The 25,699-nt window shown below is 49.2% G+C and overlaps 1 protein-coding gene across 3 annotated transcripts in view; it reads right to left on the bottom strand.

The window, feature by feature from the left end:
- Nucleotides 1–25,699, bottom strand: part of ARHGEF12 (Rho guanine nucleotide exchange factor 12) — a 258,987-nt gene that overhangs the window by 85,917 nt on the left and 147,371 nt on the right. For all 3 annotated transcript variants that reach the window (XM_075328415.1, XM_075328414.1, XM_075328413.1), the window contains 5 exons: nt 24,816–24,851; nt 16,350–16,504; nt 11,257–11,403; nt 9,275–9,360; nt 9,071–9,196 (listed from right to left, as the gene is read on the bottom strand). In XM_075328415.1, coding sequence (XP_075184530.1) covers nt 9,071–9,196; nt 9,275–9,360; nt 11,257–11,403; nt 16,350–16,504; nt 24,816–24,851 — 550 coding nt within the window. The remainder of the gene's footprint in view (nt 1–9,070; nt 9,197–9,274; nt 9,361–11,256; nt 11,404–16,349; nt 16,505–24,815; nt 24,852–25,699) is intronic.

Raw genomic sequence — 25,699 nt, 5'->3', positions numbered from 1 at the left:
ATCTATAGAAACGTCAGATGAAAGGACGGGTGCACCACAGGGGGTCACTGCTCCGGCTGTGCATCCATTCTGGAAGGATTATTTCAAGGCTTTCTCCCCATTATAAAGACTTATGACCTATCCGCAGGATTTGTGAGAAGTGTTAGATCGCCCGCAGGTCTCACCCTGAACGTATGATCAGTGGTCCAGGGTTGCCCGGATTGAACGGTGCTGCGGCTGAGCAGATATGGATCCTCACCCCGTCAGAAAACTGACACATTGTAAATTGGTCTAATTTACTGTGGATTAAATGGGTTTGCTCAGGGGTAGAAAAACAGCGTTTCTTTCCCAAAAACAGAGCCAATGTAAACAGAAATGAGCTGCAATACCAGATACAACCTTTGACTGGTTGTGGCATCCTTTTTGGAAGAAATCTGCCATATTTTTATAATCTCAGACAATCCTCTTCAAGGCTATGGAAACTTTTAGCAAGTAAAAAGTTAAGCCAAAAAATGCACTTGATCCTCATTCCTGCATATATTTTCAGATGTCCTGATATGTAGATTTTCAGCCTGCTGCTGGTTACACACTCCCCTGGCATTAGCACTTCCCTCCCCAAAAATCATGCTGGATATAAAAAAAAATACCTAGTAAAATGATCATTTATGTAAAGCATGGCATCATTTTTGGAGCAATTTCTTCTTCTACAACTAAGGCTGCTTTCACATTAGCGTTTTTTTTGACGAATGTCAAAAAAACCCAAAGCACAGATAACTGGATCCTGTTGATTCAGAGTTGAGCGCATGCAAACGCAAGTGTTATTTTACAGGATCCTTTCACTTGCAGTTTATGGGCGGGCATTGGAGTCACATGTGACCGTGTGCGGGCTGTGTGGTCTGGAGTTCAGCTGAGTTCAGATCAGCGGAGGACTCCAGTGTCGGCCGATTACTTGTTTTGTGTCCTGCTGCAGTCCCAGCGTGTGAGGTCAGCTGAGTTCGGCCGACACTGGAGTCAGCTGATTTGATTACTTGTTCTTCTGGCTGTGTGGTCAGGAGTAGGGATGTATGAGCAGTAAAATGCTCAATGGGCGAAGCCAATGTCTATTTTTTTTTATTTAATTCAGTAAAAAAAAAACAAAAAAAAAAAACCCAAACAGGGTTAGGGGTAATAAAAAAAAAAAAAAAAAAAAATATGTGTGGGCTCCCACTGCATTTTCTATTGCTAAGGGTAATCCAAGCAGCTGCTGGCTGCGAACCCCCACTGCTTGGCGTTACCTTCAGGAGATCCAGGGAAGCTCTTTTTTACCCCCCAAAAAAAAAAAAAAAAAGTAAAAAGGAGGACGTGGGCTCCGCCATATTTTTTGTATGCTGGCCAGGTACAGCAGGCAGATACGGGCTGCCCCAAACCCCAGCTGCCTATTTGTACTTGGCTGGGAACCAAAAATATAGGGAAGCCCTTTTTTTTAATTATTTCATGAATTTCACCCATTTTGCCCAATTTTTGTGTCCAGTGTCCAGCCAGGTACAACTAGGTAGCTGTGGATTAAAATCCGCAGCACCAGGTAGCCCAAGCTTTCTGCCCCCCCCACCCTGCTGAAAATTGCAGTCCGCAGCCACCCCAGAAAATGGCGCTTTCATAGAAACGCCATCTTCTGGCGCTGTATCTAACTCTTCTAGCGGCCCTGGCGCCGGGTGGCACGCTGGGTAATAAGGGGTTAATACCAGTTTTGTTTTACCAGCTGATATAAAGCCGAGGTTCTTAATGTCAGGCCAAGTTTGACCCGGCCATTAAGAATCTCCAATAAAAGGTTGAAAGAAAAAAAAACAAAAAAAAAAAAAACAAACAAACGGATTTTTGTGTACTCACCGTAAAATTGTTTTCTCTTAGCCATCATTGTGGGACACAGGACCATGGGTGTTATGCTGCCTTTACATAGGAGGACACTAAGTAGATGCAAAAGCATAGCTCCTCCTCTGCAGTATACACCCCCTGGCCGGGCCAGGCAACCTCAGTTTTAGTACACAAGCAATAGGAGAAAAACCAGTAAAAACTTCTCAGCAGAGGAACATGAGAAAAGAAGAGTCATAACCAAATAAGGTACTGAGAGAACCAAGGCCCAACAGGGTGGGTGCTGTGTCCCCCCAATGATGGCTAAGAGAAAACGATTTTACGGTGAGTACACAAAAATCCGTTTTTCTCTGACGCCTCATTGGGGGACACAGGACCATGGGACGTCCTAAAGCAGTCCATGGGTAGGAAACATAAAAGAAGACCACACAACCCAAGGACTAGGAACCAGTCCCAGACAGCCTGGAGCGCCTACTGAGAAAGGTGCTCTACTGCAGTTTGCAGAATTTTCCTACCCAGATTTGCCTCAGTTTAAACCTGGGTATGGACTCTGTAATGCTTTGAAAACGTATGTAGGCTAGACCAGGTCGCAGCCTTACACACCTGTTCCACTGAAGCCTGATGCTGAATGGCCCACGAAGCGCCAACTGCTCGCGTGGAATGAGCCCGCAGCCCACTAGGAATGGGCTTGAGTTGCAAGCGGTAGACTTCCTGGATCACAGAGCGAATCCAGCGAGCCAAAGTTGCCTTTGACGCTGCCTGTCCCTTCTTAGGTCCCTCAGGAATGACGAACAAAGAGTCCGTTTTCCTAAAGGGGGCTGTCCCAGATATGTAATATCTGAGAGCTCTGACGAGGTCTAACGAATGCAGAAACCTTTCGACCCTATGAACTGGGTGTAGACAAAAGGAAGGCAGAACAATGTCCTCGTTCAAATGAAACGGAGTAAGAACCTTTGGAAGGAAATCCGGAAGGGGGCGCAGAATCACCTTGTCCTGGTGAAAGATCGGAAAAGGCTCGCGGCAAGAGAGTGCTGCTAGCTCCGAAACCCGTCTGATGGATGTAATTGCCACCAGGAATGTTACCTTCCAGGACAGAAGAGCAAGGGAGGATTCCTTGAGAGGTTCAAAGGGAGACCTCTGGAGACCGTCCAGAACGAGGTTGAGGTCCCATGGGTCCAGCGGCCGTTTGTACTGGGGAACTAGATGGGAAACGCCCTGGATTAAGGTCTTGACTTGTGGTTTTTGAGCCAGGCGGCATTGGTAGAAGATTGAGAGCGCTGAGACCTGCCCTTTAAGGGAACTGAGAGCCAACCCCGCTTGCAAGCCAGACTGTAGAAAGTCGAGAATTCCGGGGATGGCCAGAGGCATAGGCTGGACGTTAGTTTTCCCTGCACCATGAGAGGAAGATTTTCCACGTACTGTGGTAAATGCGGGATGAAGCAGGCTTTCGGGCGCGGATTATGGTGGAAATAACCGCGGGAAAGAATCCCGCTCTTGTTAATACCCTGGTCTCAATGGCCATGCCGTCCGCTTCAGGGCTCTGGAGTTCTGATGGGAAATGGGCCCTTGGGTCAGCAAGTCTGGGATGTCTGGAAGGCGCCACGGTGCGTCTCAGCATTTGTACTAATTCGGCGTACCAGGCGCGCCTGGGCCAGTCCGGTGCTATCAGTATCACCGGGACTCCCTCTGCCTTGATCTTCCTGATTACCCGCGGCAGCAGGGGTAGGAGGTGGAAATATGTAAGGCAGGTGGAAGTGGTGCCAGGAGCAGACTAGAGCATCCACGCCGATGGACTGCGGGTCGCGTGACCTGGCTATGAACGCGGGTACCTTTGCATTCAACCTTGAGGCCAATAGGTCCACGTCTGGTGTGCCCCAGCGAGTGCAGCGAGTGCAGATGTGTAGAAACACATCTGGGTGGAGAGACCATTCTTCGGCGGCCAGGCCTTGGCGACTTAGAAAGTCTGCTGCCCAGTTCTCTACCCCCGGTATGTGTACCGCTGATATCACTGATCCCGTCGATTCGGCCCAGCTGAGGATCTTGTGGGCCTCGAGATAAGCCGCTTTTGCTGCGGGTGCCCCCCTGCCGATTGATATAGGCTACAGCTGTCACATTGTCCGATTGGACTCGAATCTGACGACCCGCTAGCAGAGGGCAGAACGCTCTGAGCGCGAGGAAGATCGCGCGGAGTTCCAGGATGTTTATGGGTAGGGAAGACTCCTGGGGCATCCAACGTCCTTGAGCAGTGTGGTGCCGGTACACTGCTCCCCAGCCTAGGAGGCTGGCGTCCGTGGTCAGGACCAGCCAGTTCACTGGGAGAAAAGATCTCCCCTTCGATAGGGATGAGGACCGAAGCCACCAGCGGAGTGCGTACGTGACTGAAGGCGTCAGGTGAAGATGTCTGTCTAGGGAGAAGGGGCTCTTGTCCCAGGCCGCTAGAAGGGCTAGCTGCAGTGGGTGGAGGTGCAGTGGAGCAAAGGGTACTGCTTCCATAGCCGCCACCATCCTGCCGAGCACTTTCATGCTGAATCGAATGGAGCGAGACGGAGGACGTAGAAGGCAGCATAATGGTCGTTGAAGAGCGATCGCCTTGTCCTGAGGGAGAAAGATCAAGCCCCAACGGGTGTCCAGGGACATGCCCAGGAAGGTGATGGATCGTGATGGGATCGGGGATGATTTGTCTAGATTCACTAGACACCCTAAGCGGGATAGGGTGTCCACAGTGATCTGTACGCTGGTTGAGCAGTCGCGGAAGGAGGGGGCCTTGATAAAGAGGTCGTCCAAGTAAGGGAGAACGACTACTCCCCTGGCGTGAAGGACGCGCTCATGGCGGCCGCCATGACTTTGGTGAAGACCCTTGGTGCGGTGGCAAGGCCGAAGGGTAAAGCTACGAATTGAAAGTGGGAGTCCTGAACTGCGAAGCGGAGGAACTTTTGGTGATCTGGGTCGATGGGTATGTGCAGGTACGCGTCCTTGATGTCTATGGAGGCAAGGAATTCCCCTTCGACCATGGATGCAATAATGGACCTTAGGGACTCCATTCTGAATCTCCGTACGTGCACATGTTTGTTTAGGTGTTTGAGGTCCAGGATGGCTCGAACTGACCCATCCTTTTTGGGGACCACAAAGAGGTTGGAAAAAAAACAAACCCGAACTTCTCGTCGTCTGGGACAGGTATTATCACTCCTGCTGTTTGGAGAGAGTGGATTGCTGAGAAAAAAGCTTTGCGTCGTTTTCGAGTCTTTGGGGGGTTTGAGAGAAAGCACCGACTCGGGGGTCGGGTCCGAAATTCTACGTGGTAACCGGAAGACACAAGGTATCGCACCCATTTGTCGTCTGAGGCGACAGCCCAGATGTGTTGAAAGAGCCGCAGTCGACCTCCTACAATGAGTGTCTTCCGGGGCACCGAAGGAGTCATGAGGGGGGGGGAAACGTCGTGGCCGATTCTCCCTAGTCCTGGACTGTTTCGGTCTAGGCTGCCATGACGAAGTGGGTTTCGGGGAGAGCTGAGGTCGGTCGGTCCCTGCGTAGTCCGCGGCTGGTGGCGGGAACAGCACGGGATGTCGACTAACCAAATGAGTTCCGAAAGGAGCGGAACGAGGACTGTGGACGTCTGGTGAAGGACGTCCTGGACTTCAGCTGGGGGAGGGAGGTACTCTTTCCTCCCGTGGCGTCAGAAATGAGCTTGTCCAGACGTTCGCCAAACAATCGGTCTGGAAAAAAGGGAAGGCCCGTGAGAGACTTCTTGGAAGCAGAGCTCGCCATTGTCGGAGCCAGAGAGCTCTACGGATGGGTATGGTATTTGAGGTGGCAAACGCTGCGCAGGTAGCAGCGTCCATGGAGGCCTGCATGAGGTACTCCGCCGCAGCGGCAATTTGAGCTGTTACCTCTGTGTAGGTATGAGTGAACTGGGATTCCTCAAGCGAAGTGTTAAGGGATTCTGCACAGACCGAGATCGCCTTTGCGACCCACACAGAGGCAAAGGAGAGCGAGAGGGAGGAACCCGCAGCCTCAAAAGCAGAGCGGGCGAGGTGCTCCACCTGTGTCTGTCGGGTCCTTGATGGAGGAACCATCAGGTAAAGACAGGAGCGTCTTTGTGGTAAGGCGGGAGACCGGGGGGGTCGACCGAGGGCGGATCGGCCCAGCCCTTAGGGGCAGGTGAGGCAAAAGGGTACCAGGACTCCATGAGTTTTCGGTTACCGAAGCGCCTGTCAGGCTTCTCCCTTTGCTTTGTGAGGATATCCTGAAACTCTGGGTGATCAGCAAAAAACCTTTTGGGGTTTCCTTGCCCTCTTAAAGGAGACTGCATGGTCAGTGGTAGTGGATGGGGGATCCTCCACATGCAGAGTTTGGTTGATTGCTGCTATAAGGGAGTCTATTGCAGTTTGATCATCTGGGGAGGATGAAACCAAGGAATCCTCCTGGTACAAACAGCATTCTCCCTCCTCCGGCTCTTCAGAAGCCGTGGAGCGTGTGGGAGAGCCTGCCCTGTGTGCTCCCGAGGGAGAGTCATGGGGGCCATGAGAGAGTGCTGGAGACACCCGGCCGTGTGCTCTTTTCCTGATCCCTGCAACCGGTGAAACATGTGCCCGGATTACCTCAGAAGGATCCTCCATAGGGGTATCCTCAGGCTGCGTTCCGTCCAGGGGCCCAGAAGGGTGTGGAGGACGACATTGCATAGCCAGAACCAGGTTCTGTGACAGTTTTTCCATGGATTGAGACAGAAACTGTGCCCATTCCGGTGGGCTGGGAGCCCTAGGCTCTGGGCTGACGGTTGCGGCGGTGGTGGCAGGGGGGTCTTGGGGGGCTATAGGGGCACAGGACTAACAGAGAGAAGAGGTGTGTTTCGTGGTAGCTCAGCGTGGCAGGCAGTGCAGGCTGAATAATAGACTATGTGGGCCTTAGCACTATTAGTGCCTTTAGAATTCTGCAAGTTCCTAATTGGAGTATGCCAGGAGGGGGAGCAATGGTCAGCAGAGCTACAAGTGAAGCAAGCACCTCACCAGAATCAGCCGATGGCCCTGTCCCCAGGAAGGAGTAAGCTCTGTGGAGATCTTTGCACGCTTTCCTGGAGGGGCGGGGCTTATCGCGGCCGTGGGGGGTGGCGCTTTGCACTAAAAGAGCGCGAAGAAGTAATCAGTGTGACCCCCCCTGCTGTGGGTAGTAAAAAACGGCGGGAAGGGAGCTTCTGACAGTTTTCCTCCCTCTCCCTCCAGTCAGCACACAGCTTGTCGCTGGTGGGTATCTCTGCCGGCTTTTCTGCTAGAGCAAATAAACAGAGCAAATAAACAGCGCGAGTTCCTGAGATCTTGGCCCTCCCCCTGCCACCGGTAAATTATCTGTGCAGGACTTTCTGCAAACAGCGAGGGACTTCCCCCTCCTCCAGCCAGCAAGCTAGAGAAAAGTTAACACTGTGTTCAGGATCCCTGGGGCTCTCCTCCTTGCAATCAGCAAGGGACTTTCTCATAATAAATACTGTAAATTCAGCAGTCCTGGGAGCCTTCCCTGCACCGTCTTTTCTCCCTTTGTCTGGGAAACCAGTCAGGGGGGATCTCACCTTAAACACTGCTTCAGTCCAGGCGGTGGAAATAGAGTCAGCTTGCTGTGTCCGGTCACACAGGTGCCATGTTCAACTCAGAGCCTGCAAAGAGGGGCTGAAGAATTGTGCCTCTGCCTTGGGCTCTGGAAAATCGGTGTCTGTGGAACCCGTCATCCAGCCCAGGATCCAGCGTCGCAGGAGGGGGTACGTGGAGGCGACACTCCACGTTCCCGCCCGTTGATGGTAGTGAGAGATCGGTCCCAAAAGGAAACCGTCGCCCTCAAAAAATAACAAACCTTGAAAGGAAGTGTCTCCTACAAACACTAAGCTAAAACTGAGGTTGCCTGGCCCGGCCAGGGGGTGTATACTGCAGAGGAGGAGCTATGCTTTTGCATCTACTTAGTGTCCTCCTATGGATAGGCACCATAACACCCATGGTCCTGTGTCCCCCAATGAGGCGCCAGAGAAAAAGACATCACACAGAGAAAAAATATTTTTTATTAGAAATAAATGCACAGACTCACTTAGAGAATCCATCTTTATTACTCCCTCTCACCCCTCCAGGATTCTGGTCTTCTTTCTTCAACTGATGCAGCTGCACTAGAAAGCACAGGGGAGGAACTGCTTTTTGAGCATACTCAGTTCTTAAAACAGGATCCTGCCTACGAGAATGCGGTGACTTCTGGTACAGCAGGATCTGGTGCTCATTGAAAAGCATTGCAGTTACCGCCGCAATATGAAGGATCCGGTGAGATGCAGTATTTTGTCGGAGGTCAAAAACGCTACAAAAGTAGCTTTTTTGAAAAAAGATAAAATACTGAATCTCACCGGATTCAGTGTATGACGCACGCAACCGCAAGTAAACGCATATTGCCGTGATTCCATTACAAATGTATTGAAATGACAACGCATTTGTAAAGGATCCTGTCATATGCATTTTGCGGGTTTTTTTGCCATCCGGCAAAAGAACGCTGATGTGAAAGCAGACTAACAAGGTGTTCTGAAAGACAATGATGCAGAGTTGTGGGACTACCCACTCCCCTGCTGAGTCTGCAATGGGTTCTCTTTTCTCTATATCCTTCTACACAGCCGCTGTCATTTCCCCTTCCCCTGCTGAGTCTGCAATGGGTTCTCTTTTCTCTATATCCTTCTACACAGCCGGTGTTATTTCCCCTTCCCCTGCAGAGTCTGTAATGGGTTCTTTTTTATCTATATCCTCATACACAGGCTATGCCATTTCCCCTTCCCCTGCAGAGTCTGCAATGGGTTCTCTTTTCTCTATATTCCTCTTGCACAGCCTGTGTTTTCCCCTTCCCCTGCAGAGTCTGCCCTGTGTACTATTTTTCCTATACACTCAGTTACAGCCTGTGTGATATTTCCCACCTTTTTGGTGGCAAATTTCAACAATTGACCCTTTCATAAAGTTCATCTTGTGTGATGATTTTTATTAATTGTGCGTTAACTCTTACATCTTTTCCCTCCTATGTGCAACAGAAAAAAAAATCTCTTGACATGCTTTAGTAAGTTCAGTATTCTGCCTATAATGGTGCCTCTGGTCACTACATGGTGTGCCCCATACTGAACGAACACTAATTTACCACATTCCTATGTTCTATTAACCATGAAGGAAGTAAAATAAAAGGTTACATTTAATAGATAGAAATCAGCATTTATATGAAGAGCATCAAATGAAATGTCACCGACCTGAACAAACATTAAAAACTTGGAGTCCTTCTTCTGCCGTGACTTTATCATCTCCAAGGCAAAGGGTTGATTGCTACAGAAAGTTGCTACGGCTTGCTTTAGTTTCTCTTCTTCAGGTCCACAGAACTAGAGATGGGAAGTATAATGAGATAAAACATGGCTGCCTGTAAGGCGTCCTCAGCGTGCAGGGTCAGGAGGACTTACCCAGCTTAACACATCATCACCGATTTGCTTTATAACAGAGTTTTCATGACGCTGTTTCACGGCTTTCATCTGCTCCTTCAGGCCAACTGAATATAAAGGAAAAACAAGGTTCAATGTGGTGTCAATGGGAATATCCAACCAACATGTCTGCATTATTACATATGCTGGACCGGATCCAAAATCCTTCTCTGTACAGGGAGGTGCATGAAGCCAATAACTCTCAACAACTGCTAACAACTACTAAAGATGTCTGGATTTAGTAGCATTAAACAAGTCCTCATTATTCCTAACGATTGAAAGGAAAAATCCAGCATTTAACAAGTAATGATCATCATACGCAAGTCAGACATCATTGACTGGAAACCTCCATTCTATACAAAGAGGATGAAAACGTCCAGGTCATGTAGTCGCACAAGTATACGGCTTACTGCAGGTATAGAAGTCTCCACTCACATTATGCCTGCAGTATGAGTCTGGTGAAGCTCATGTTCCCAAATGTACCCAAGGAGGCTACGGGCAACTGATAACAACATTGGCGTGCACAAGGGCAGCCATCAAAGGGTATATATCAGACAACCATATACCTCTGATGGAAAATGTATCTTAAAGGCGGCTGTCCAATACTTTTAATCGATGGCCTTTTCCAATTCTAGTAGGGTGGCAATAGTATATGTACCCAATCCAAAAACATGGGTAAGTGCCCAAGTTGGGTTCCAATCCATAACACAGTGGAACCTTGGTTAATGAGAACAATCAGTTCTGGGAGTGTACTTGTAAACCAAGTTACTCATCTAGCAGAGCAAGATTTCCCATAGGAAATCATTGGAATGCAGACAATTCGTTCCACAACTTGTTCAATGTCCCAACACACACACACACACACACACACACACACACACACACACACCTACCTAACGTTCCATCGCCGGCCTCCTAGATCTTGCAGTTCGCCGGTACAGGATGTTTATCAGGTAACTATCACAAGGCAATGCCGGACCTTCCGCTACCAGAGCGCTGATGTCAAAGTCAGCAGCCGCTTGCCTCTGATTGGTCAGCAGGCTGCCTTTGAGAAGCGGCTGACAGTGGAAGTTCCTCCATCGTCGCGATAGTTATCCTGTACTGGCGAACTACAAGTACTAGGAGGCCGGCGATGCAACGGAAGGTAAGGTGAGCATAATATGTGTGCGAGTGTGCGAGTGCATATGCTTGCGCATGTTTGTGCGCGTTTGTGCAGACTGCAAGAGCAGGTTAGAGCGCAGTGGAAGTACGGAACCGGAAGAGTGTGCGGTGAGTATTTTTCTCATACAGCAAAGCTTGCTCGTAAACTGAGTTAGAAATTTACAGCAAGCTTTGCTCGTATAGCGAAATACTCGCTAACTGGATTACACTGTAATACATAGATGAATTAGTGACACTCAGGAAGACATTAAGAACAGAAGAAATGTATTCAAACTATGTAATATATCCAAAATGTGATTAACGTTTCAGTCCCATATCAGAACCTTCATCAGAACTAGGAGTACTTCAGACAGCGACGTTCTACCATTTCACGACACGCAAGCCGCCTCAATCTGATGATGGGCCAAAAAAAGGACATATGTTTTTGGGTCTATCGTAGTCAGTAATGGCAGCATTAGTACTAGCTTTAGATATGTAGGAAAACTACATAAAACAGCATATAAGCCACAAAGACATCAGTGATGTACACAGACAGAAAAGGGGCGCTCAGTGCTGTATGCTAGTAGGGTATGTGCACACAGGGCCAAATATAATACAGATTCTCATAGCAGATTTCATCTGTCCAATGCAAAAAATATGAAAATAGAAAGCTGGCAGTATTTCCACAAAGAACTAGGAAACAAAATGTGCCTGTTTTGGTGTGAATTTCCCCATGTGCACGTGCCTGTAGTTTTTCGGTTACCCCTAGTATCTGTACAGAGAGGCTTCTTACAATATGTCACTACATGACTGCTATAACTCACCATGAAGCTCCAGGATCTCCTCCAAATTGGAAAACACGCTCCGCGTTTCAGCTGGTGTTAGGAGGCCCTCTCGGATCACTCTTTGGTGAAACACTTGGTTGAGAACATTGAGCGTACGGACATGGGCCCGCTCCGTATAGAACAGCTCTGAAAGAGAACGGAGCATACCAAAGCACATCAGCAATATGCACAAATACAAGGGAAAAGTATTTGCCCCCTTCTCAATATCAAAGTGGAGTATAAAGATTTTAGGGCACCCACTTAATGAAGTGACTGACCATATATAAAAAGGGAAACAGTCAGTAAGATCAACCCCCAAACTGTGGGCATGCAGGTCTTAGAAGTTTTGAAGGTTTTGTTAGATTTCCTTTCAATCAGTTGCAGCATCTCAAGTGATTAGGGTTTTCATTCATATGTAAATAAGGCTTTAAAGAGCTTATCCAGGACCTTTGATTGCAGAGGTCAGGTACCTATGGCTCATGAGCCAGATGTGGCTCTTTTGATGGCTGCATCTGGCTTGCAGACAACTCTAATAAAAAAAATATCGTATTTTCCGGTGTGTAAGATGGACTTCCCCCCCCCCCCAAAACTGGGGGAAAAATTGGGGTGCGTCTTACAAACCACATATGGCTTACCGGGGCGGCAGTGGTGGCGCAGGGTCGGCGATACTGCGGGCTCGTGGGGTGTTGCGGCAGTGAGCCCGCAGTAGCTGGCGGACTGAGGGCTACTTTGAATCTCTTGCAGTTGACGAGATCGACTTCAAGAAAATGGTTGCAGAGGAAGCACGTGCGCAGAAAGGAGTCCGCGGCCATTTTCTTGAAGTCCATCGTGATCACGTCGATCTGAACACACGCCAAGGCAATTTTCTTGAAGTTAATCTTGTCAACTGCAGAAGATTCAAAGCAGCCCACAGTCCTCCGGCTACTGCAGGTGCGCCGCTGCGACACCCCACAAGCCCGCAGCAGTATGGTCAACCCTCCACACACTGACCCTCTTGAGCCACGACACCCCCTCCTCTGTGCCCACAGTATCGCCTACCCTGCCTCCTGGGACCTTCTGAGCCTCTCCACCACCGCCACACCCCCCTGGTGAATATGGCTCTCACGGAATTACATTTTAAAATATATGGTGTTCATGGCTCTCCCCGCCAAAAACGTTCCCGACTACTGCTATAAACTTACAAAAATTAACCTAAAAACTAAAAAAGAAAAACAAAAAACAGGTGGGTCACTGTCAATGTGACGTTAGACAAGGAAATCAAACAGCGAGCCATCTATAAAAGGTAAAGGGGCCGCTGCTCAATGAGGAAACAAATTCAGGAGGCAGAGGCCAGGGAAGTGCTCTAACATGTCTAGAGCACTTAACGACTTATTTGTATGCAACTTAAAATGCTAATTAGTTAGGAAAGCAGCAAAAGACTAAAGGCCCAGTCACACACAACGACTTCCCAGCGATCCCGAAAACGATGCGACCTGATAGGGATCGTTGGTAAGTCGCTGGGAAGTCGCAGGTGAGATGTCACACAGTCAGACCTTACCAGCGATGCAGGAACAATACAGGGCGCAGTAGCGACCTGTATAACGATCTCAGCAGTCACTGTGACCCTGTCACACAGTGTCAAACACAGCGATGTGTCCTGCTCAGCAGGACATCGCCTTTGAAGAAAATGGCCTGGACAATTCTGCAACGACCGGCGACCTCACAGCAGGGGCCTGATCGCTGGTAAGTGCCACACATAACGAGATCGCTAACGGAATCGCTACTGCGTCACGGAAACCGTGACTCAGCAACGATCTCGCTAGCGATCTCGTTATGTGTGACGGTACCTTTATACTTCAATCTATTGACCCCTTGATATATCTTCTAAGCCCTGCCAGCACATCTATGTGGATGAGGGTGTGAGTGAGCAGGGAAGGTTATCTTACTGACAGGTTCCATTTAATACATAGCCCAATTCACCCGGTTGTTGAAGTAAACGCTTTCACTAAAAACATGCCGGATGTCTCTCTCTGGAGAAGCGGTTATCGCTATTATTTTCCCAGCCGCCGGGTTTTTCCTGCACACTGTCGATGTATTGATCTTCTAAACATAAAATATTCAAAAGGTTGATCTGTTGTGGAAGTGATGGATTTATAGACCTGGAGTCACGCAATGTCCCAGTTCAGCAAAACTTGAGGACAGCATCTGCAAACTGCAGTCTCCTGAGACGAGAGCCATTCCTGGCCGGCGAGAGGTGTATGCAGCTGCGTGTAAATCACCATGCGCACACTGTCTGCTCCGGGGAAGCATTACGCAGGACGTTTTTGCAGCTTATTTCATTTTCTGTTCTATATCCAGGCCATAACCATATAACGGTTTAATGCTGCATAAACCTGCATTTACACATAAAATAGGAGATATTACTTCTGGTCAGGGCATTATGGTGTGTACACAGCAGTAAGCGGAACATTAAAGGGGACTTCCATCATTCAGGGACTAAGTGATTACATTTGGAAGGATCCTATGGCCCGAGCATAGGTAACAAAGGTGCACCTTCCTAAACATCCGGGGGCATATGCATTAGTACAATCGAGTGTGTAAACTTACACTACTGATTAACATTATAGTGGTTCATGTAGTTTGATAATTCTGCCCCATTCTAGGAGGGTCACCTTTACTCTCAAAGTTAACCCCTTCATCCCCAAGGTGATTTTCCGCTCCCCCCTCCCATTCTTCAGAGAGCAGTAACTTAATTTTACATCAATCTTGCCATATGAGGGCTTATTTTTTGCGAAACGAGTTCTACTTTTGAATAAAACCATTAGTTTTACCATATAGTATACTGGAGAATGGAAAACAAATACCAAGTGCAAAAAAATTGCAAAAAAAAGTGCAAATGTCTGATAGTTTTTGGGATATTTTATTCACTGTGTTCACTCTGTGGTAAAACTGATGTGTCTGTGTGATGCCCGAGGTCGGTGCGAGTTTGTAGACACTAAACATGTATAGGTTTACTTTTATTTAAGGAGTTATAAATAACTTTTTACGCCATTTTCTGTGATCCGTAGCGTTTTCATTTTTCGACATCTCTGGCTCAGTGATGGCTTATTTTTTGCGTCTTGAGCTGATATTTTTAATGGTATAATTTTTGCGCAGATGTTACATTTTGATCGGCTGTTTTGCATCTTGCGAAAAATATGCGGCAACCAAAAAAAACGTAATTTTGGCGGTTTTATTTTTTTGTGGTTATGCCGTTTACCGATCAGATTAATTTATTTTATATTTAAATAGATTGGGCATTTTTAAACGCAACAATACCAAATGTGGATTTTTTAACCCTTTAATTTTTACTTTTTTTTTAATTTTTTAAAAAGGTTTTTTTTTTTTTATATTTTACTAGTCCCCCTAGGAGGCTATAAGGATCAGCAGTCTGATCGCTCATTCATTCCTGTAGATTAAAGCAGCATTGCTCAGATCTGCAGAAAGGCTCACTTCTTGTCATTGGCAGCAGCCGGCCGCGTGAAAGAAGAAGGGACTCATGCTAGTTACAGGAGTCATCACATGACCCCATGGCACCATGACAACTATTCAGATCCACATGATCACATCATGAGACTTCCGATCGTGCCGGGTAAGTGAATGTTTATGGCGGCCGGTATGTACAGTGTGCTGTGACATTTTCAGTGTGCTGCAAGGGGTTTACAGGCACGAGTGGGTAGTGAATCCACTCATGCATGATAGCCGCACATGTCAACTGTTCAAATCAGCTGACGTGCAGAGATTGCTGCCGGCTGCTCGTGGCAGCCAGCAGGGATTAACTAGACATGATCCATGACGTAACCAGTACGTCATGTGTCATGAAGAGGTTAAAAAGAAAAAAAAAAACAAAGTCGCAGAAAATTAACTATTGCAGATTTGTAGCAAACTACAATTGTCTTACAAAATTCTGCATAAATGCTCCAAAATTCTAGACAAGGGATCAATGTATAGTAGTTCGGTATTGTCTTTAGTTCATGTTCCCATTGTCATATTTAAAAGGTTTAATCTCCAAATTACAAGTAATCTCCTCTTATCCATTAGAGAGGATAACCTGGGATTGCTGGGGACCCAGTGGTGGACCTCCAGCGATACTCAAGATTGGGGCTCTGAAATTCTGAGAATATGCTTTGCATTCATGTCTTCGATGGAGTGGAGGTGCACATACTTATCCCTGTGCGTCACTTGTTGTCTATGCACTGTACTTTGCCACCTCCGGCAGGTCCATTGACAAGGATTTGAGTAGAGGTCAACAATACACACCTCCACTCTTTTTAAGATGGGACTACCCATTCTTGGGGTTCCAGAGCCCCGATGTCAGGGGTGGGGAGGTCCCAGCTGTTGAACCTCTAGCAATCAAAAGCTATACATTATAACTTGTGAATTTGGCAGGGGAGGGAAACTTTTAAAGGGGTCAGCAACCACTCTGGAAACTCCATCTCAATAGCAATATTCCCTTTTATAAAATATAAACCCTCCTGTACTCACCTTCGATGCTGTTTCAGCGAAGACAGCACTAGGTCTCCGTGGCTCGTGTGGCATTATGCCACGTGGAACCAGCAGCCAATCGGAGTCAGTTTTGTCTGAAGGAAGTGAGACAAGTGACTGCAGATTGGCTGCAGGGCTCATGTGGCATAACATCATGTGCGCCACGAGAGAGCCGGCACCAAAGGAGAGTATAGGCTGCTTTTATAAAAGGGAATATAGCAATTGAGAAGGGGATGAGTAGTAGACAATCCCATTACGGAGGATTGCAAAATGTGATGCTATGACTGACGTCCGTGTGGGTTATGTAGCCCCTGAGGTTTTGATCTTTCTCACAACGCCCAATTAGTGTCCAGTGTGAGTGGAGACACATGCACAGCAGGGCAGACCCCCACCCAGGTCCTCATGTTCATAAGCAGCCTCACCAGCAGTAGGAATCAAAACACCACCAGGGGGCACCATAACAGGTGTATGTGTATATAGATACAATAATATATGCATGTGTATATATTATGGACAGATGCACCCAGGCACACACACAAGCAATGTGAATACACAAGACAGCCTAATGCATATCCAGGTGACACTCTTACCATGTATGACCTCTTGCTGTTTGATCTCGTGTGCTTTAAGTCCCTGTAACACCTCTCTGCTGACAAGCTGCTGCCAATTGGGAGGATCGACCTCCAGATCTAGATCAAGGTGTTCATCCTCGCTCTGAATATCCCCAATGCCCAAGCCGTCCAATCTGAAATGGAACCATAGGAAAGTTAGCTCCTGCATTACTTTGTTGCCAACATTCCCAAAATCATGAGTTGTCATCTACTGAAAGGAACCCCCAGTGATGGGGTATGGGGCTCTGAATTGCAGGAATAGCAGGCTGCAGAGCCCTGACTGACATGGAGCGGAGGGGCACAATCTCCTGCAGCCGCAGACCATGAATGGAGCCGAGGCCGAGCTTCTGCCCCTCCGATCCATCAAAGACAGGGTGCTGCAGAACGATTCTAGGGATTGCTGGAGGGTCCCAATGATCAGTGGATTGGGGAGAAGTTACAATTTTGGGACTAACCCTTTAACATGTTCATACATAGAAATATATTTCGGGTATAACTATGGGCTGATACTCTCCAGATATCACTGTAGTATTTGCGGAATACCATCTGTATGTATATATAAAATATTCAACTTTTCTATATAAAATCAGGAAAGAAGGGAATTTTGTTTACTTACCGTAAATTCCTTTTCTTCTAGCTCCAATTGGGAGACCCAGACAATTGGGGTGTACAGGCTATGCCTCCGGAGGCCGCACAAAGTATTACACTAAAAGTGTAAAGCCCCTCCCCTTCTGCCTATACACCCCCCGTGCTCCCACGGGCTCCTCAGTTTTGGTGCAAAAGCAAGAAGGAGGAAAAAAATTATAAACTGGTTTAAAGTAAATTCAATCCGAAGGAATATCGGAGAACTGAAACCATTCAACATGAACAACATGTGTACACAAAAAAACAGGGGCGGGTGCTGGGTCTCCCAATTGGAGCTAGAAGAAAAGGAATTTACGGTAAGTAAACAAAATTCCCTTCTTCTTTGTCGCTCCATTGGGAGACCCAGACAATTGGGACGTCCAAAAGCAGTCCCTGGGTGGGTAAAATAATACCTCGTAATAGAGCCGTAAAACGGCCCCTTCCTACAGGTGGGCAACCGCCGCCTGAAGGACTCGTCTACCTAGGCTGGCATCCGCCGAAGCATAGGTATGCACCTGATAGTGTTTCGTGAAAGTGTGCAGGCTCGACCAGGTAGCCGCCTGACACACCTGCTGAGCCGTAGCCTGGTGCCTCAAAGCCCAGGACGCGCCCACGGCTCTGGTAGAATGGGCCTTCAGCCCTGAGGGAACCGGAAGCCCAGCAGAACGGTAAGCTTCGAGAATTGGCTCCTTGATCCACCGAGCCAGGGTTGATTTGGAAGCCTGTGACCCTTTACGCTGGCCAGCGACAAGGACAAAGAGTGCATCCGAGCGGCGCCGTACGAAAAATGTAGAGTCTGAGTGCTCTCACCAGATCTAACAAGTGCAAATCCTTTTCACATTGGTGAACTGGATGAGGACAAAAAGAGGGTAAGGAGATATCCTGATTGAGATGAAAGGGGGATACCACCTTGGGGAGAAATTCCGGAACCGGACGCAGGACCACCTTGTCCTGGTGAAACACCAGGAAAAGGGCCTTGCACGACAACGCTGCTAGCTCAGACACTCTCCGAAGAGAAGTGACTGCTACTAGGAAAACCACTTTCTGCGAAAGGCGTGAGAGAGAAATATCCCTCATTGGCTCGAATGGTGGTTTCTGAAGAACCATCAGCACCCTGTTCAGATCCCAGGGTTCTAACGGCCACTTGTAAGGAGGAACGATGTGACAAACCCCCTGCAGGAACGTGCGTACCTGTGGAAGTCTGGCTAGGCGCTTCTGGAAAAACACAGAGAGCGCTGAGACTTGTCCCTTAAGGGAGCCGAGCAACAAACCCTTTTCCAGTCCAGATTGAAGGAAGGACAGAAAAGTGGGCAAGGCAAAAGGCCAGGGAGAAAAACCCTGAGCAGAGCACCATGACAGGAAAATTTTCCACGTCCTGTGGTAGATCTTGGCGGACGTTGGTTTCCTAGCCTGTCTCATAGTGGCAATGACCTCTTGAGATAATCCTGAAGACGCTAGGATCCAGGACTCAATGGCCACACAGTCAGGTTGAGGGCCGCAGAATTCAGATGGAAAAACGGCCCTTGAGACAGCAAGTCTGGTCGGTCTGGTAGTGCCCACGGTTGGCCGACCGTGAGATGCCACAGATCCGGGTACCACAACCTCCTCGGCCAGTCTGGAGCGACGAGGATGACGCGGCGGCAGTCGGCCCTGATCTTGCGTAACACTCTGGGCAACAGTGCCAGCGGAGGAAACACATAAGGGAGCTGAAACTGCGACCAATCCTGAACTAAGGCGTCTGCCGCCATAGCTCTGGGATCTTGAGACCGTGCCATGAACGTCGGTACCTTGTTGTTGTGCCGGGACGCCATGAGGTCGACGTCCGGCACCCCCCAGCGGCAACAGATCTCCTGAAACACGTCCGGGTGAAGGGACCATTCCCCTGCGTCCATGCCCTGGCGACTGAGATAATCTGCTTCCCAGTTTTCCATGCCTGGGATGTGAACTGCAGAGATGGTGGAAGCCGTGGCTTCCACCCACATCAAAATCCGCCGGACTTCCTGGAAGGCTTGCCGACTGCGTGTGCCGCCTTGGTGGTTGATGTATGCCACCGCTGTGGAATTGTCCGACTGAATTCGGATCTGCTTGCCTTCCAGCCACTGCTGGAACGCTTTCAGGGAAAGGTACACTGCCCGTATTTCCAGAGCCCGTATTTCCAGAACATTGATCTGAAGTGAGGACTCTTGCTGGGTCCACGTACCCTGAGCCCTGTGGTGGAGAAAAACCGCTCCCCACCCTGACAGACTCGCGTCCGTCGTGACCACCTCCCAGGATGGGGGCAGGAAGGATTTCCCCTTCGATAATGAAGTGGGAAGAAGCCACCACCGAAGGGAAGCTTTGGTCGCCTGAGAGAGAGAGACGTTCCTGTCGAGGGACGTCGGCTTCCTGTCCCATTTGCGTAGGATGTCCCATTGAAGAGGACGCAGGTGAAACTGCGCGAAAGGGACTGCCTCCATTGCTGCCACCATCTTCCCCAGGAAGTGCATGAGGCGCCTCAAGGGGTGTGCCTGACCTTGAAGGAGAGATTGTACCCCTTTCTGTAGTGAACGCTGCTTGATCAGCGGAAGCTTCACTATCGCTGAGAGGGTATGAAACTCCATGCCAAGATATGTCAGCGATTGGGCCGGTGTCAGATTTGACTTTGGAAAATTGATGAGCCACCCGAAACTCTGGAGAGTCTCCAGGTTAGCGTCGAGGCTGCGTTGGCATGCCTCTTGAGAGGTGCCTTGATCAGCAGATCGTCCAAGTAAGGGATCACCGAGTGACCCTGAGAGTGGAGGACCGCTACTACAGTAGCCATAACCTTGGTGAAAACCCGTGGGGCTGTTGCCAGGCCGAACGGCAGTGCCACGAACTGCAGGTGTTCGTCTCCTATGGCGAAGCGCAAGAAGCGCTGGTGCTCTGGAGCAATCGGTACGTGGAGATAAGCATCTTTGATATCGATCGATGCAAGGAAATCTCCTTGGGACATTGAGGCGATGACGGAGCGGAGGGATTCCATCCGGAACCGCCTGGTCTTTACGTGTTTGTTGAGCAGTTTCAGGTCCAGGACAGGACGGAAAGACCCGTCCTTCTTTGGGACCACAAACAGGTTGGAGTAAAAACCGTGACCCTGTTGCTGAAGAGGAACAGGGACCACCACTCCTTCTGCCTTCAGAGTGCCCAGCGCCTGCAGAAGAGCCACGGCTCGCTCGGGAGGCGGGGATGACCTGAAGAATCGAGTCGGGGGACGAGAGGTGAACTCTATCTTGTAACCGTGAGACAGAATGTCTCTCACCCAACGGTCTTTTACCCGTGGCAGCCAGGTGTCGCAAAAGCGGGAGAGCCTGCCACCGACCGAGGATGCGGATTGAGGAGGCCGAAAGTCATGAGGAAGCCGCTTTGGTAGCGGCACCTCCGGTGGTCTTTTTAGGACGTGACTTAGACCGCCATGAATCAGAGTTCCTTTGATCTTTCTGAGGCCTTTTGGACGAGGAGAATTGGGACCTGCCCGCGCCCCGAAAGGACCGAAACCTCGACTGCCCCCTCCTCTGTTGGGGTATGTTCGGTTTGGGCTGGGGTAAGGATGTATCCTTTCCCTTGGATTGTTTGATGATTTCATCCAAACAATCGGTCGCCAGAAATTGGCAAACTGGTTAAGCGCTTTTTGGAAGCAGAATCTGCCTTCCATTCCCGTAGCCACAAGGCCCTGCGGAGTACCACCGAATTGGCGGATGCAACCGCCGTACGGCTCGCAGAGTCCAGGACAGCATTAATAGCGTAAGACGCAAATGCCGACGTCTGAGCGGTTATGGACGCCACCTGCGGCGCGGAAGTGCGTGTGGCTGCGTCAATTTGCGCTTGACCTGCTGATATAGCTTGTAGCGCCCATACGGCTGCGAATGCTGGGGCAAAAGAAGCGCCGATAGCTTCATAGATGGATTTCAACCAGAGCTCCATCTGCCTGTCAGTGGCATCTTTGAGTGAAGCCCCATCTTCCACTGCAAGTATGGATCTAGCCGCCAGTCTGGAGATTGGAGGATCCACCTTGGGACACTGAGTCCAACCTTTGACCACGTCAGGGGGAAAGGGATAACGTGTATCCTTAAGGCGCTTAGAAAAACGCTTATCTGGACAATCATGGTGATTCTGGACTGCCTCTCTGAAATCAGAGTGGTCCAGAAACATACTCTGTGTACGCTTGGGAAACCTGAAACGGAATTTCTCCTGCTGAGAAGCTGACTCCTCCACCGGAGGAGCTGAGGGAGAAATATCCAACATTTGATTGATGGACGCAATAAGATCGTTCACTATGGCGTCCCCGTCCGGAGTATTTAGATTGAGAGCGGCCTCAGGATCAGAATCCTGATCAGCTGTCTCCGCGTCATCAACCAGAGATTCCCCCCACTGAGACCCTGAACAATATGATGTCGAGGGAATTTCCAAGCGAGCTCGCTTAATCGGTCTGGGGCTGGGGTCCGTGTCAGAGCCCCCAGCCTGGGATCTATGAGATACCCCGGGGGGACATTGTTGGTCCAACTGAGGGGGGCCAGGGAACAATGATTCAACAGTGTCCCTGTGCTGAGATACCGGTCTGGACTGCAAGGCTTCTAGTATCTTAGCCATAGTTTCAGAGAGTTTATCCGTAAAGACTGCAAACTCCGTCCCTGTCACCTGGATAGTGTCAGCAGGTGGCTCCCCCTGGGCCCCTCTTAGCAGAGGCTCCGGCTGAGTAAGTGCAGCAGGGGCCGAGCAGTGCACACAATGAGGGTCAGTGGAACCTGCCGGTAGCGGCGTCGTACATGCGGCGCAGGCAGCATAGTAAGCCTGTGTTTTTGGCACCCCTGCCTTTTGTGGGCGCCATGCTATTGTCTTCCCTGAGCAACACAATAGGGTATATAGCCAGAATCAACTGTGCACCATACAGTGTAAAGTATATACCATAAACATATAATTTATAATTACACTTCTGCACAATGGGGTTAGCACCACAGGTGCTGCTTACCACCCGCTTAAAGCGGTTGTGAGGCCACCAGAATCCCTGCCTGGGTCTCCCAGAATTTGTCCCCCTCTGCAGCGTCCGAGGAGCTGACAGGAATGGCTGCCGGCGTCCTGAGGAGAGGAGGGAGCCGTGGGCGTGACCCAGAAAGTGCGGGAACTGGTGCCCCACTGTGCACAGTGAGGGGGATGGAGTATGCAAAGCATGCTCCAGCCCTCATTGCTGCTCGTCTGTACAGCGTCCCGCCCTTCCCCTGCCTGTCAGGGCTGGGGGCGGGAGGAAAAAAGACTAGGCCGCAAAAGCCGGGGACTCGAGTAATAAGCGCGGCCGGCGCGGAAGTCCCCGGCGCACTACAAGTCCCAGCCGCGCCGCAGTGTTAACCATGGCAGCGGCGGTCAGCGCGGTAGTCCCCATACACAAACACACTCAGCGACGCTGAGTGTGTAATGGCACATTTAACCCGGTCAGCGCCGCGGTCCCCGGTGCACTAGCACACCCAGCAATGCTGGAGTGTTGCTGTGCGCGGTCCCCACGGGGACACAGAGTACCTCCAAGTAGCAGGGCCATGTCCCTGAACGATACCCGGCTCCTATCCAGCAGGCTCCTCTGGAGTTGTGGATGAAGCACGGTCTCAGTGCCTGGAGACCGATAGGATCCCACTTCACCCAGAGCCCTAAGGGGGATGGGGAAGGAAAACAGCATGTGGGCTCCAGCCTCCGTACCCGCAATGGATACCTCAACCTTAATAACACCGCCGACAAGAGTGGGGTGAGAAGGGAGCATGCTGGGGGCCCTATATAGGCCCACTTTTCTTCCATCCGACATAGTCAGCAGCTGCTGCTGACCAATCTATGGAGCTGTGCGTGCATGTCTGCCTCCTTCGCACAAAGCATAAAAACTGAGGAGCCCGTGGGAGCACGGGGGGTGTATAGGCAGAAGGGGAGGGGCTTTACACTTTTAGTGTAATACTTTGTGCGGCCTCCGGAGGCATAGCCTATACACCCCAATTGTCTGGGTCTCCCAATGGAGCGACAAAGAAATATATAATCCTCGTCTTTCAAAAGGGGTGGTCTGTTTAAAAAAACCCTTTAGGTGGTGCTTAAAATAAAAAAAAATACTAATAAACCTGTATAAGGCTATGTGCGCACGTTGCGTATTTGCATGCAGTTACGCTGCGTATTGCACTGCAGCGTAACTGCATGCGTCCTGCGTCCCCTGCACAATCTATGAAGATTGTGCATGATCCATGCGCACGTTGCATTTTAGAACGCAGCGATTTACATGCTGCCAAATCGCTGCGTTCTAAAAAGCAACATGTCACTTATTCTGTGCGCCTTGGATGCAGCCCCCGCTCTGTCTATGGTGGGCGCAGCATCCAGAGCACATGAAATCGGCTTTTCACTGCAGTGTTTCTGCAGCGATTTGAAGCGCACGTGTGCTGTTCAAATCGCAGCAGAAATTTCTGCATGGACACAACGCAACGTGGGCACATAGCCTAAGAGCATGTTCTCATGCAGCAGATTTGGGTCCAGATTTTCTGCACAAAAAAAACCTATCTCTTGACAGGAAAACCACTGCAGAAAAATAACTGTCTCCTCTGCTGCTGATCTAGCAGATATACAGAGCTCATGAATATGTTGGACTACCAGCAGCACGTCAAGTAGTCCTGTAATAACCTCCTGCTGATTAATCAGTGATTTTATCAAAACTACACTAAGCAGCCCAGTAAGTGACACATCGCTGGAATCAGGGTCTCTGTCCCTACCTTGTGCTGCTCACAGTTTAGGTGGCAAAAACCTGGTGACAGATTCGCTTTAAGCATTTCAGAGTCAAACATTCCTGGCTGAACTTGTACAGCCAGTGTCTGATCAATGCTTCCTGTACCAGCCATCAGGATCCTATAAGGTGACAATCACTTACACTAAAGGCCCCGTCACACTAAGCAACATCGCTAGCAACATCGCTGCTAACGAACAACTTTTGTGACGTTGCTAGCAATGTTGCTGTGTGTGACATCCAGCAACAATCTGGCCCCTGCTGTGAGGTCGTTGGTTGTTGCTGAATGTCCTGGGCCATTTTTTAGTTGTTGCTGTCCCGCTGTGAAGCACAGATCGCTGTGTGTGACAGCGAGACAGCAACAACTAAATGTGCAGGGAGCAGGAGCCGCCTTCTGCGGAGGCTGGTAACCAATGTAAACATCGGGTAACCAAGAAGCCCTGTCCTTGGTTACCCGATATTTACCTTTGTTACCAGCCTCCCCCGCTCTCACTGTCAGTGCCGGCTCCCTGCTCTCTGCACATGTAGCTGCAGTACACATCGGGTAATTAACCCGATGTGTGCTGTAACTAGGAGAGCAAGGAGCCAGCGCTCAGTGTGCGCTGCTCCCTGCTCTCTGCACGTGTAGCTCCGTGCGGTGGTAACCAAGGTAAATATCGGGTTGGTTACCGATATTTACCTTAGTTACCAAGCGCAGCATCTTCCACACGGCGCTGGGGGCTGGTCACTGGTTGCTGGTGAGCTCACCAGCAACTCGTGTAGCCACGCTCCAGCGATCCCTGCCAGGTCAGGTTGCTGGTGGGATCGCTGGAGCGTTGCAGTGTGACATCTCACCAGCAACCTCCTAGCAACTTACCAGCGATCCCTATCGTTGTTGGGATCGCTGGTAAGTTGCTTAGTGTGACGGTACCTTAATACTTTTACTGATAGTGGTATGAAGTCTGAAAAAAAAAACAACCAACTTGTTTTACAGTTACTTTATCACTTTTGCTTTTCACATCTATTTTGTCTGTCTATAAAACAAAACACATTAAGACAATAAAAAAGGTGAAAAAAAAAAGACTCACCTTCGTGAAAGTTTTGGAGTGCCGTGTTCACTGAATCTGGCAAATTAAAAAAAAAAAAAAAAAACAGATCACTTATCACGGATTGCCACACTCGGTCAGGAAGGGTTAGAATACAAATACAAGACTGCTCAGCTCTTCCTGCGGGTGTGAACAGGCGCATGCTGGAACCTTATAAGACAAGTATCTCATTTTTTAAACATATTGCAGTAGCAGTAATGCAGGAGTGAAATTCCCATATTCAATGTTTGGATATTTTAGCTTTTTAGAGTGCTGCTGAAAAATGTTGTTAAAAAATTGCCAAATGGCACATAGGTTATCCACAAACAGTTACTGGCAGGGCTTCCCCATATTGAAGGGGACTAAATACGTATTTTACCATGTGCCTAAGAAATACATCGCTGGCAGGAGCGGTCAGTCACTGCTCTGAACTGGTTTAGGCCCATAGTAAAAAAAATAAATAAATAAATAAATAAATAAATAGTCCTGGAGGGAGCCTGTCTGGTCAAAAAAAAAGCATGCTAACCTACAAGCAGGAGCCTGTGTGAGCTAGTAACCCCTTCCTACCCACCCCTATGTTGTAATATTGTGTAATATATAAGCAATAAAATACTTTTTATTACATACATATTCCCTATGTAAATGATCAGGGGCTCTAGCATCGCCCTGTGGGAGTTTGCATGTTTTCCGTGGTATCATGCTCCTGTGGGCGTGATCTCATGGATTTACATGAGCAACGTCACCGTCAGCTCCTGGAGATCCTGCGTGTGTGCACTTACCATTCCCGCCTTCTTCTCATCCTGGTGTTTGCTTGTCGGCTTCAGATGCACACTGCAAACGCTCAGAAGACTCCTGCAGTTCCGGTCATGCGAAACGCGCGTCTGATC

This window comes from Anomaloglossus baeobatrachus, chromosome 11, assembly GCF_048569485.1.
Source record: "Anomaloglossus baeobatrachus isolate aAnoBae1 chromosome 11, aAnoBae1.hap1, whole genome shotgun sequence".
Taxonomy (NCBI): Eukaryota; Metazoa; Chordata; class Amphibia; order Anura; family Aromobatidae; genus Anomaloglossus; species Anomaloglossus baeobatrachus.
This window is presented reverse-complemented; position numbering and strand designations above follow the sequence as displayed.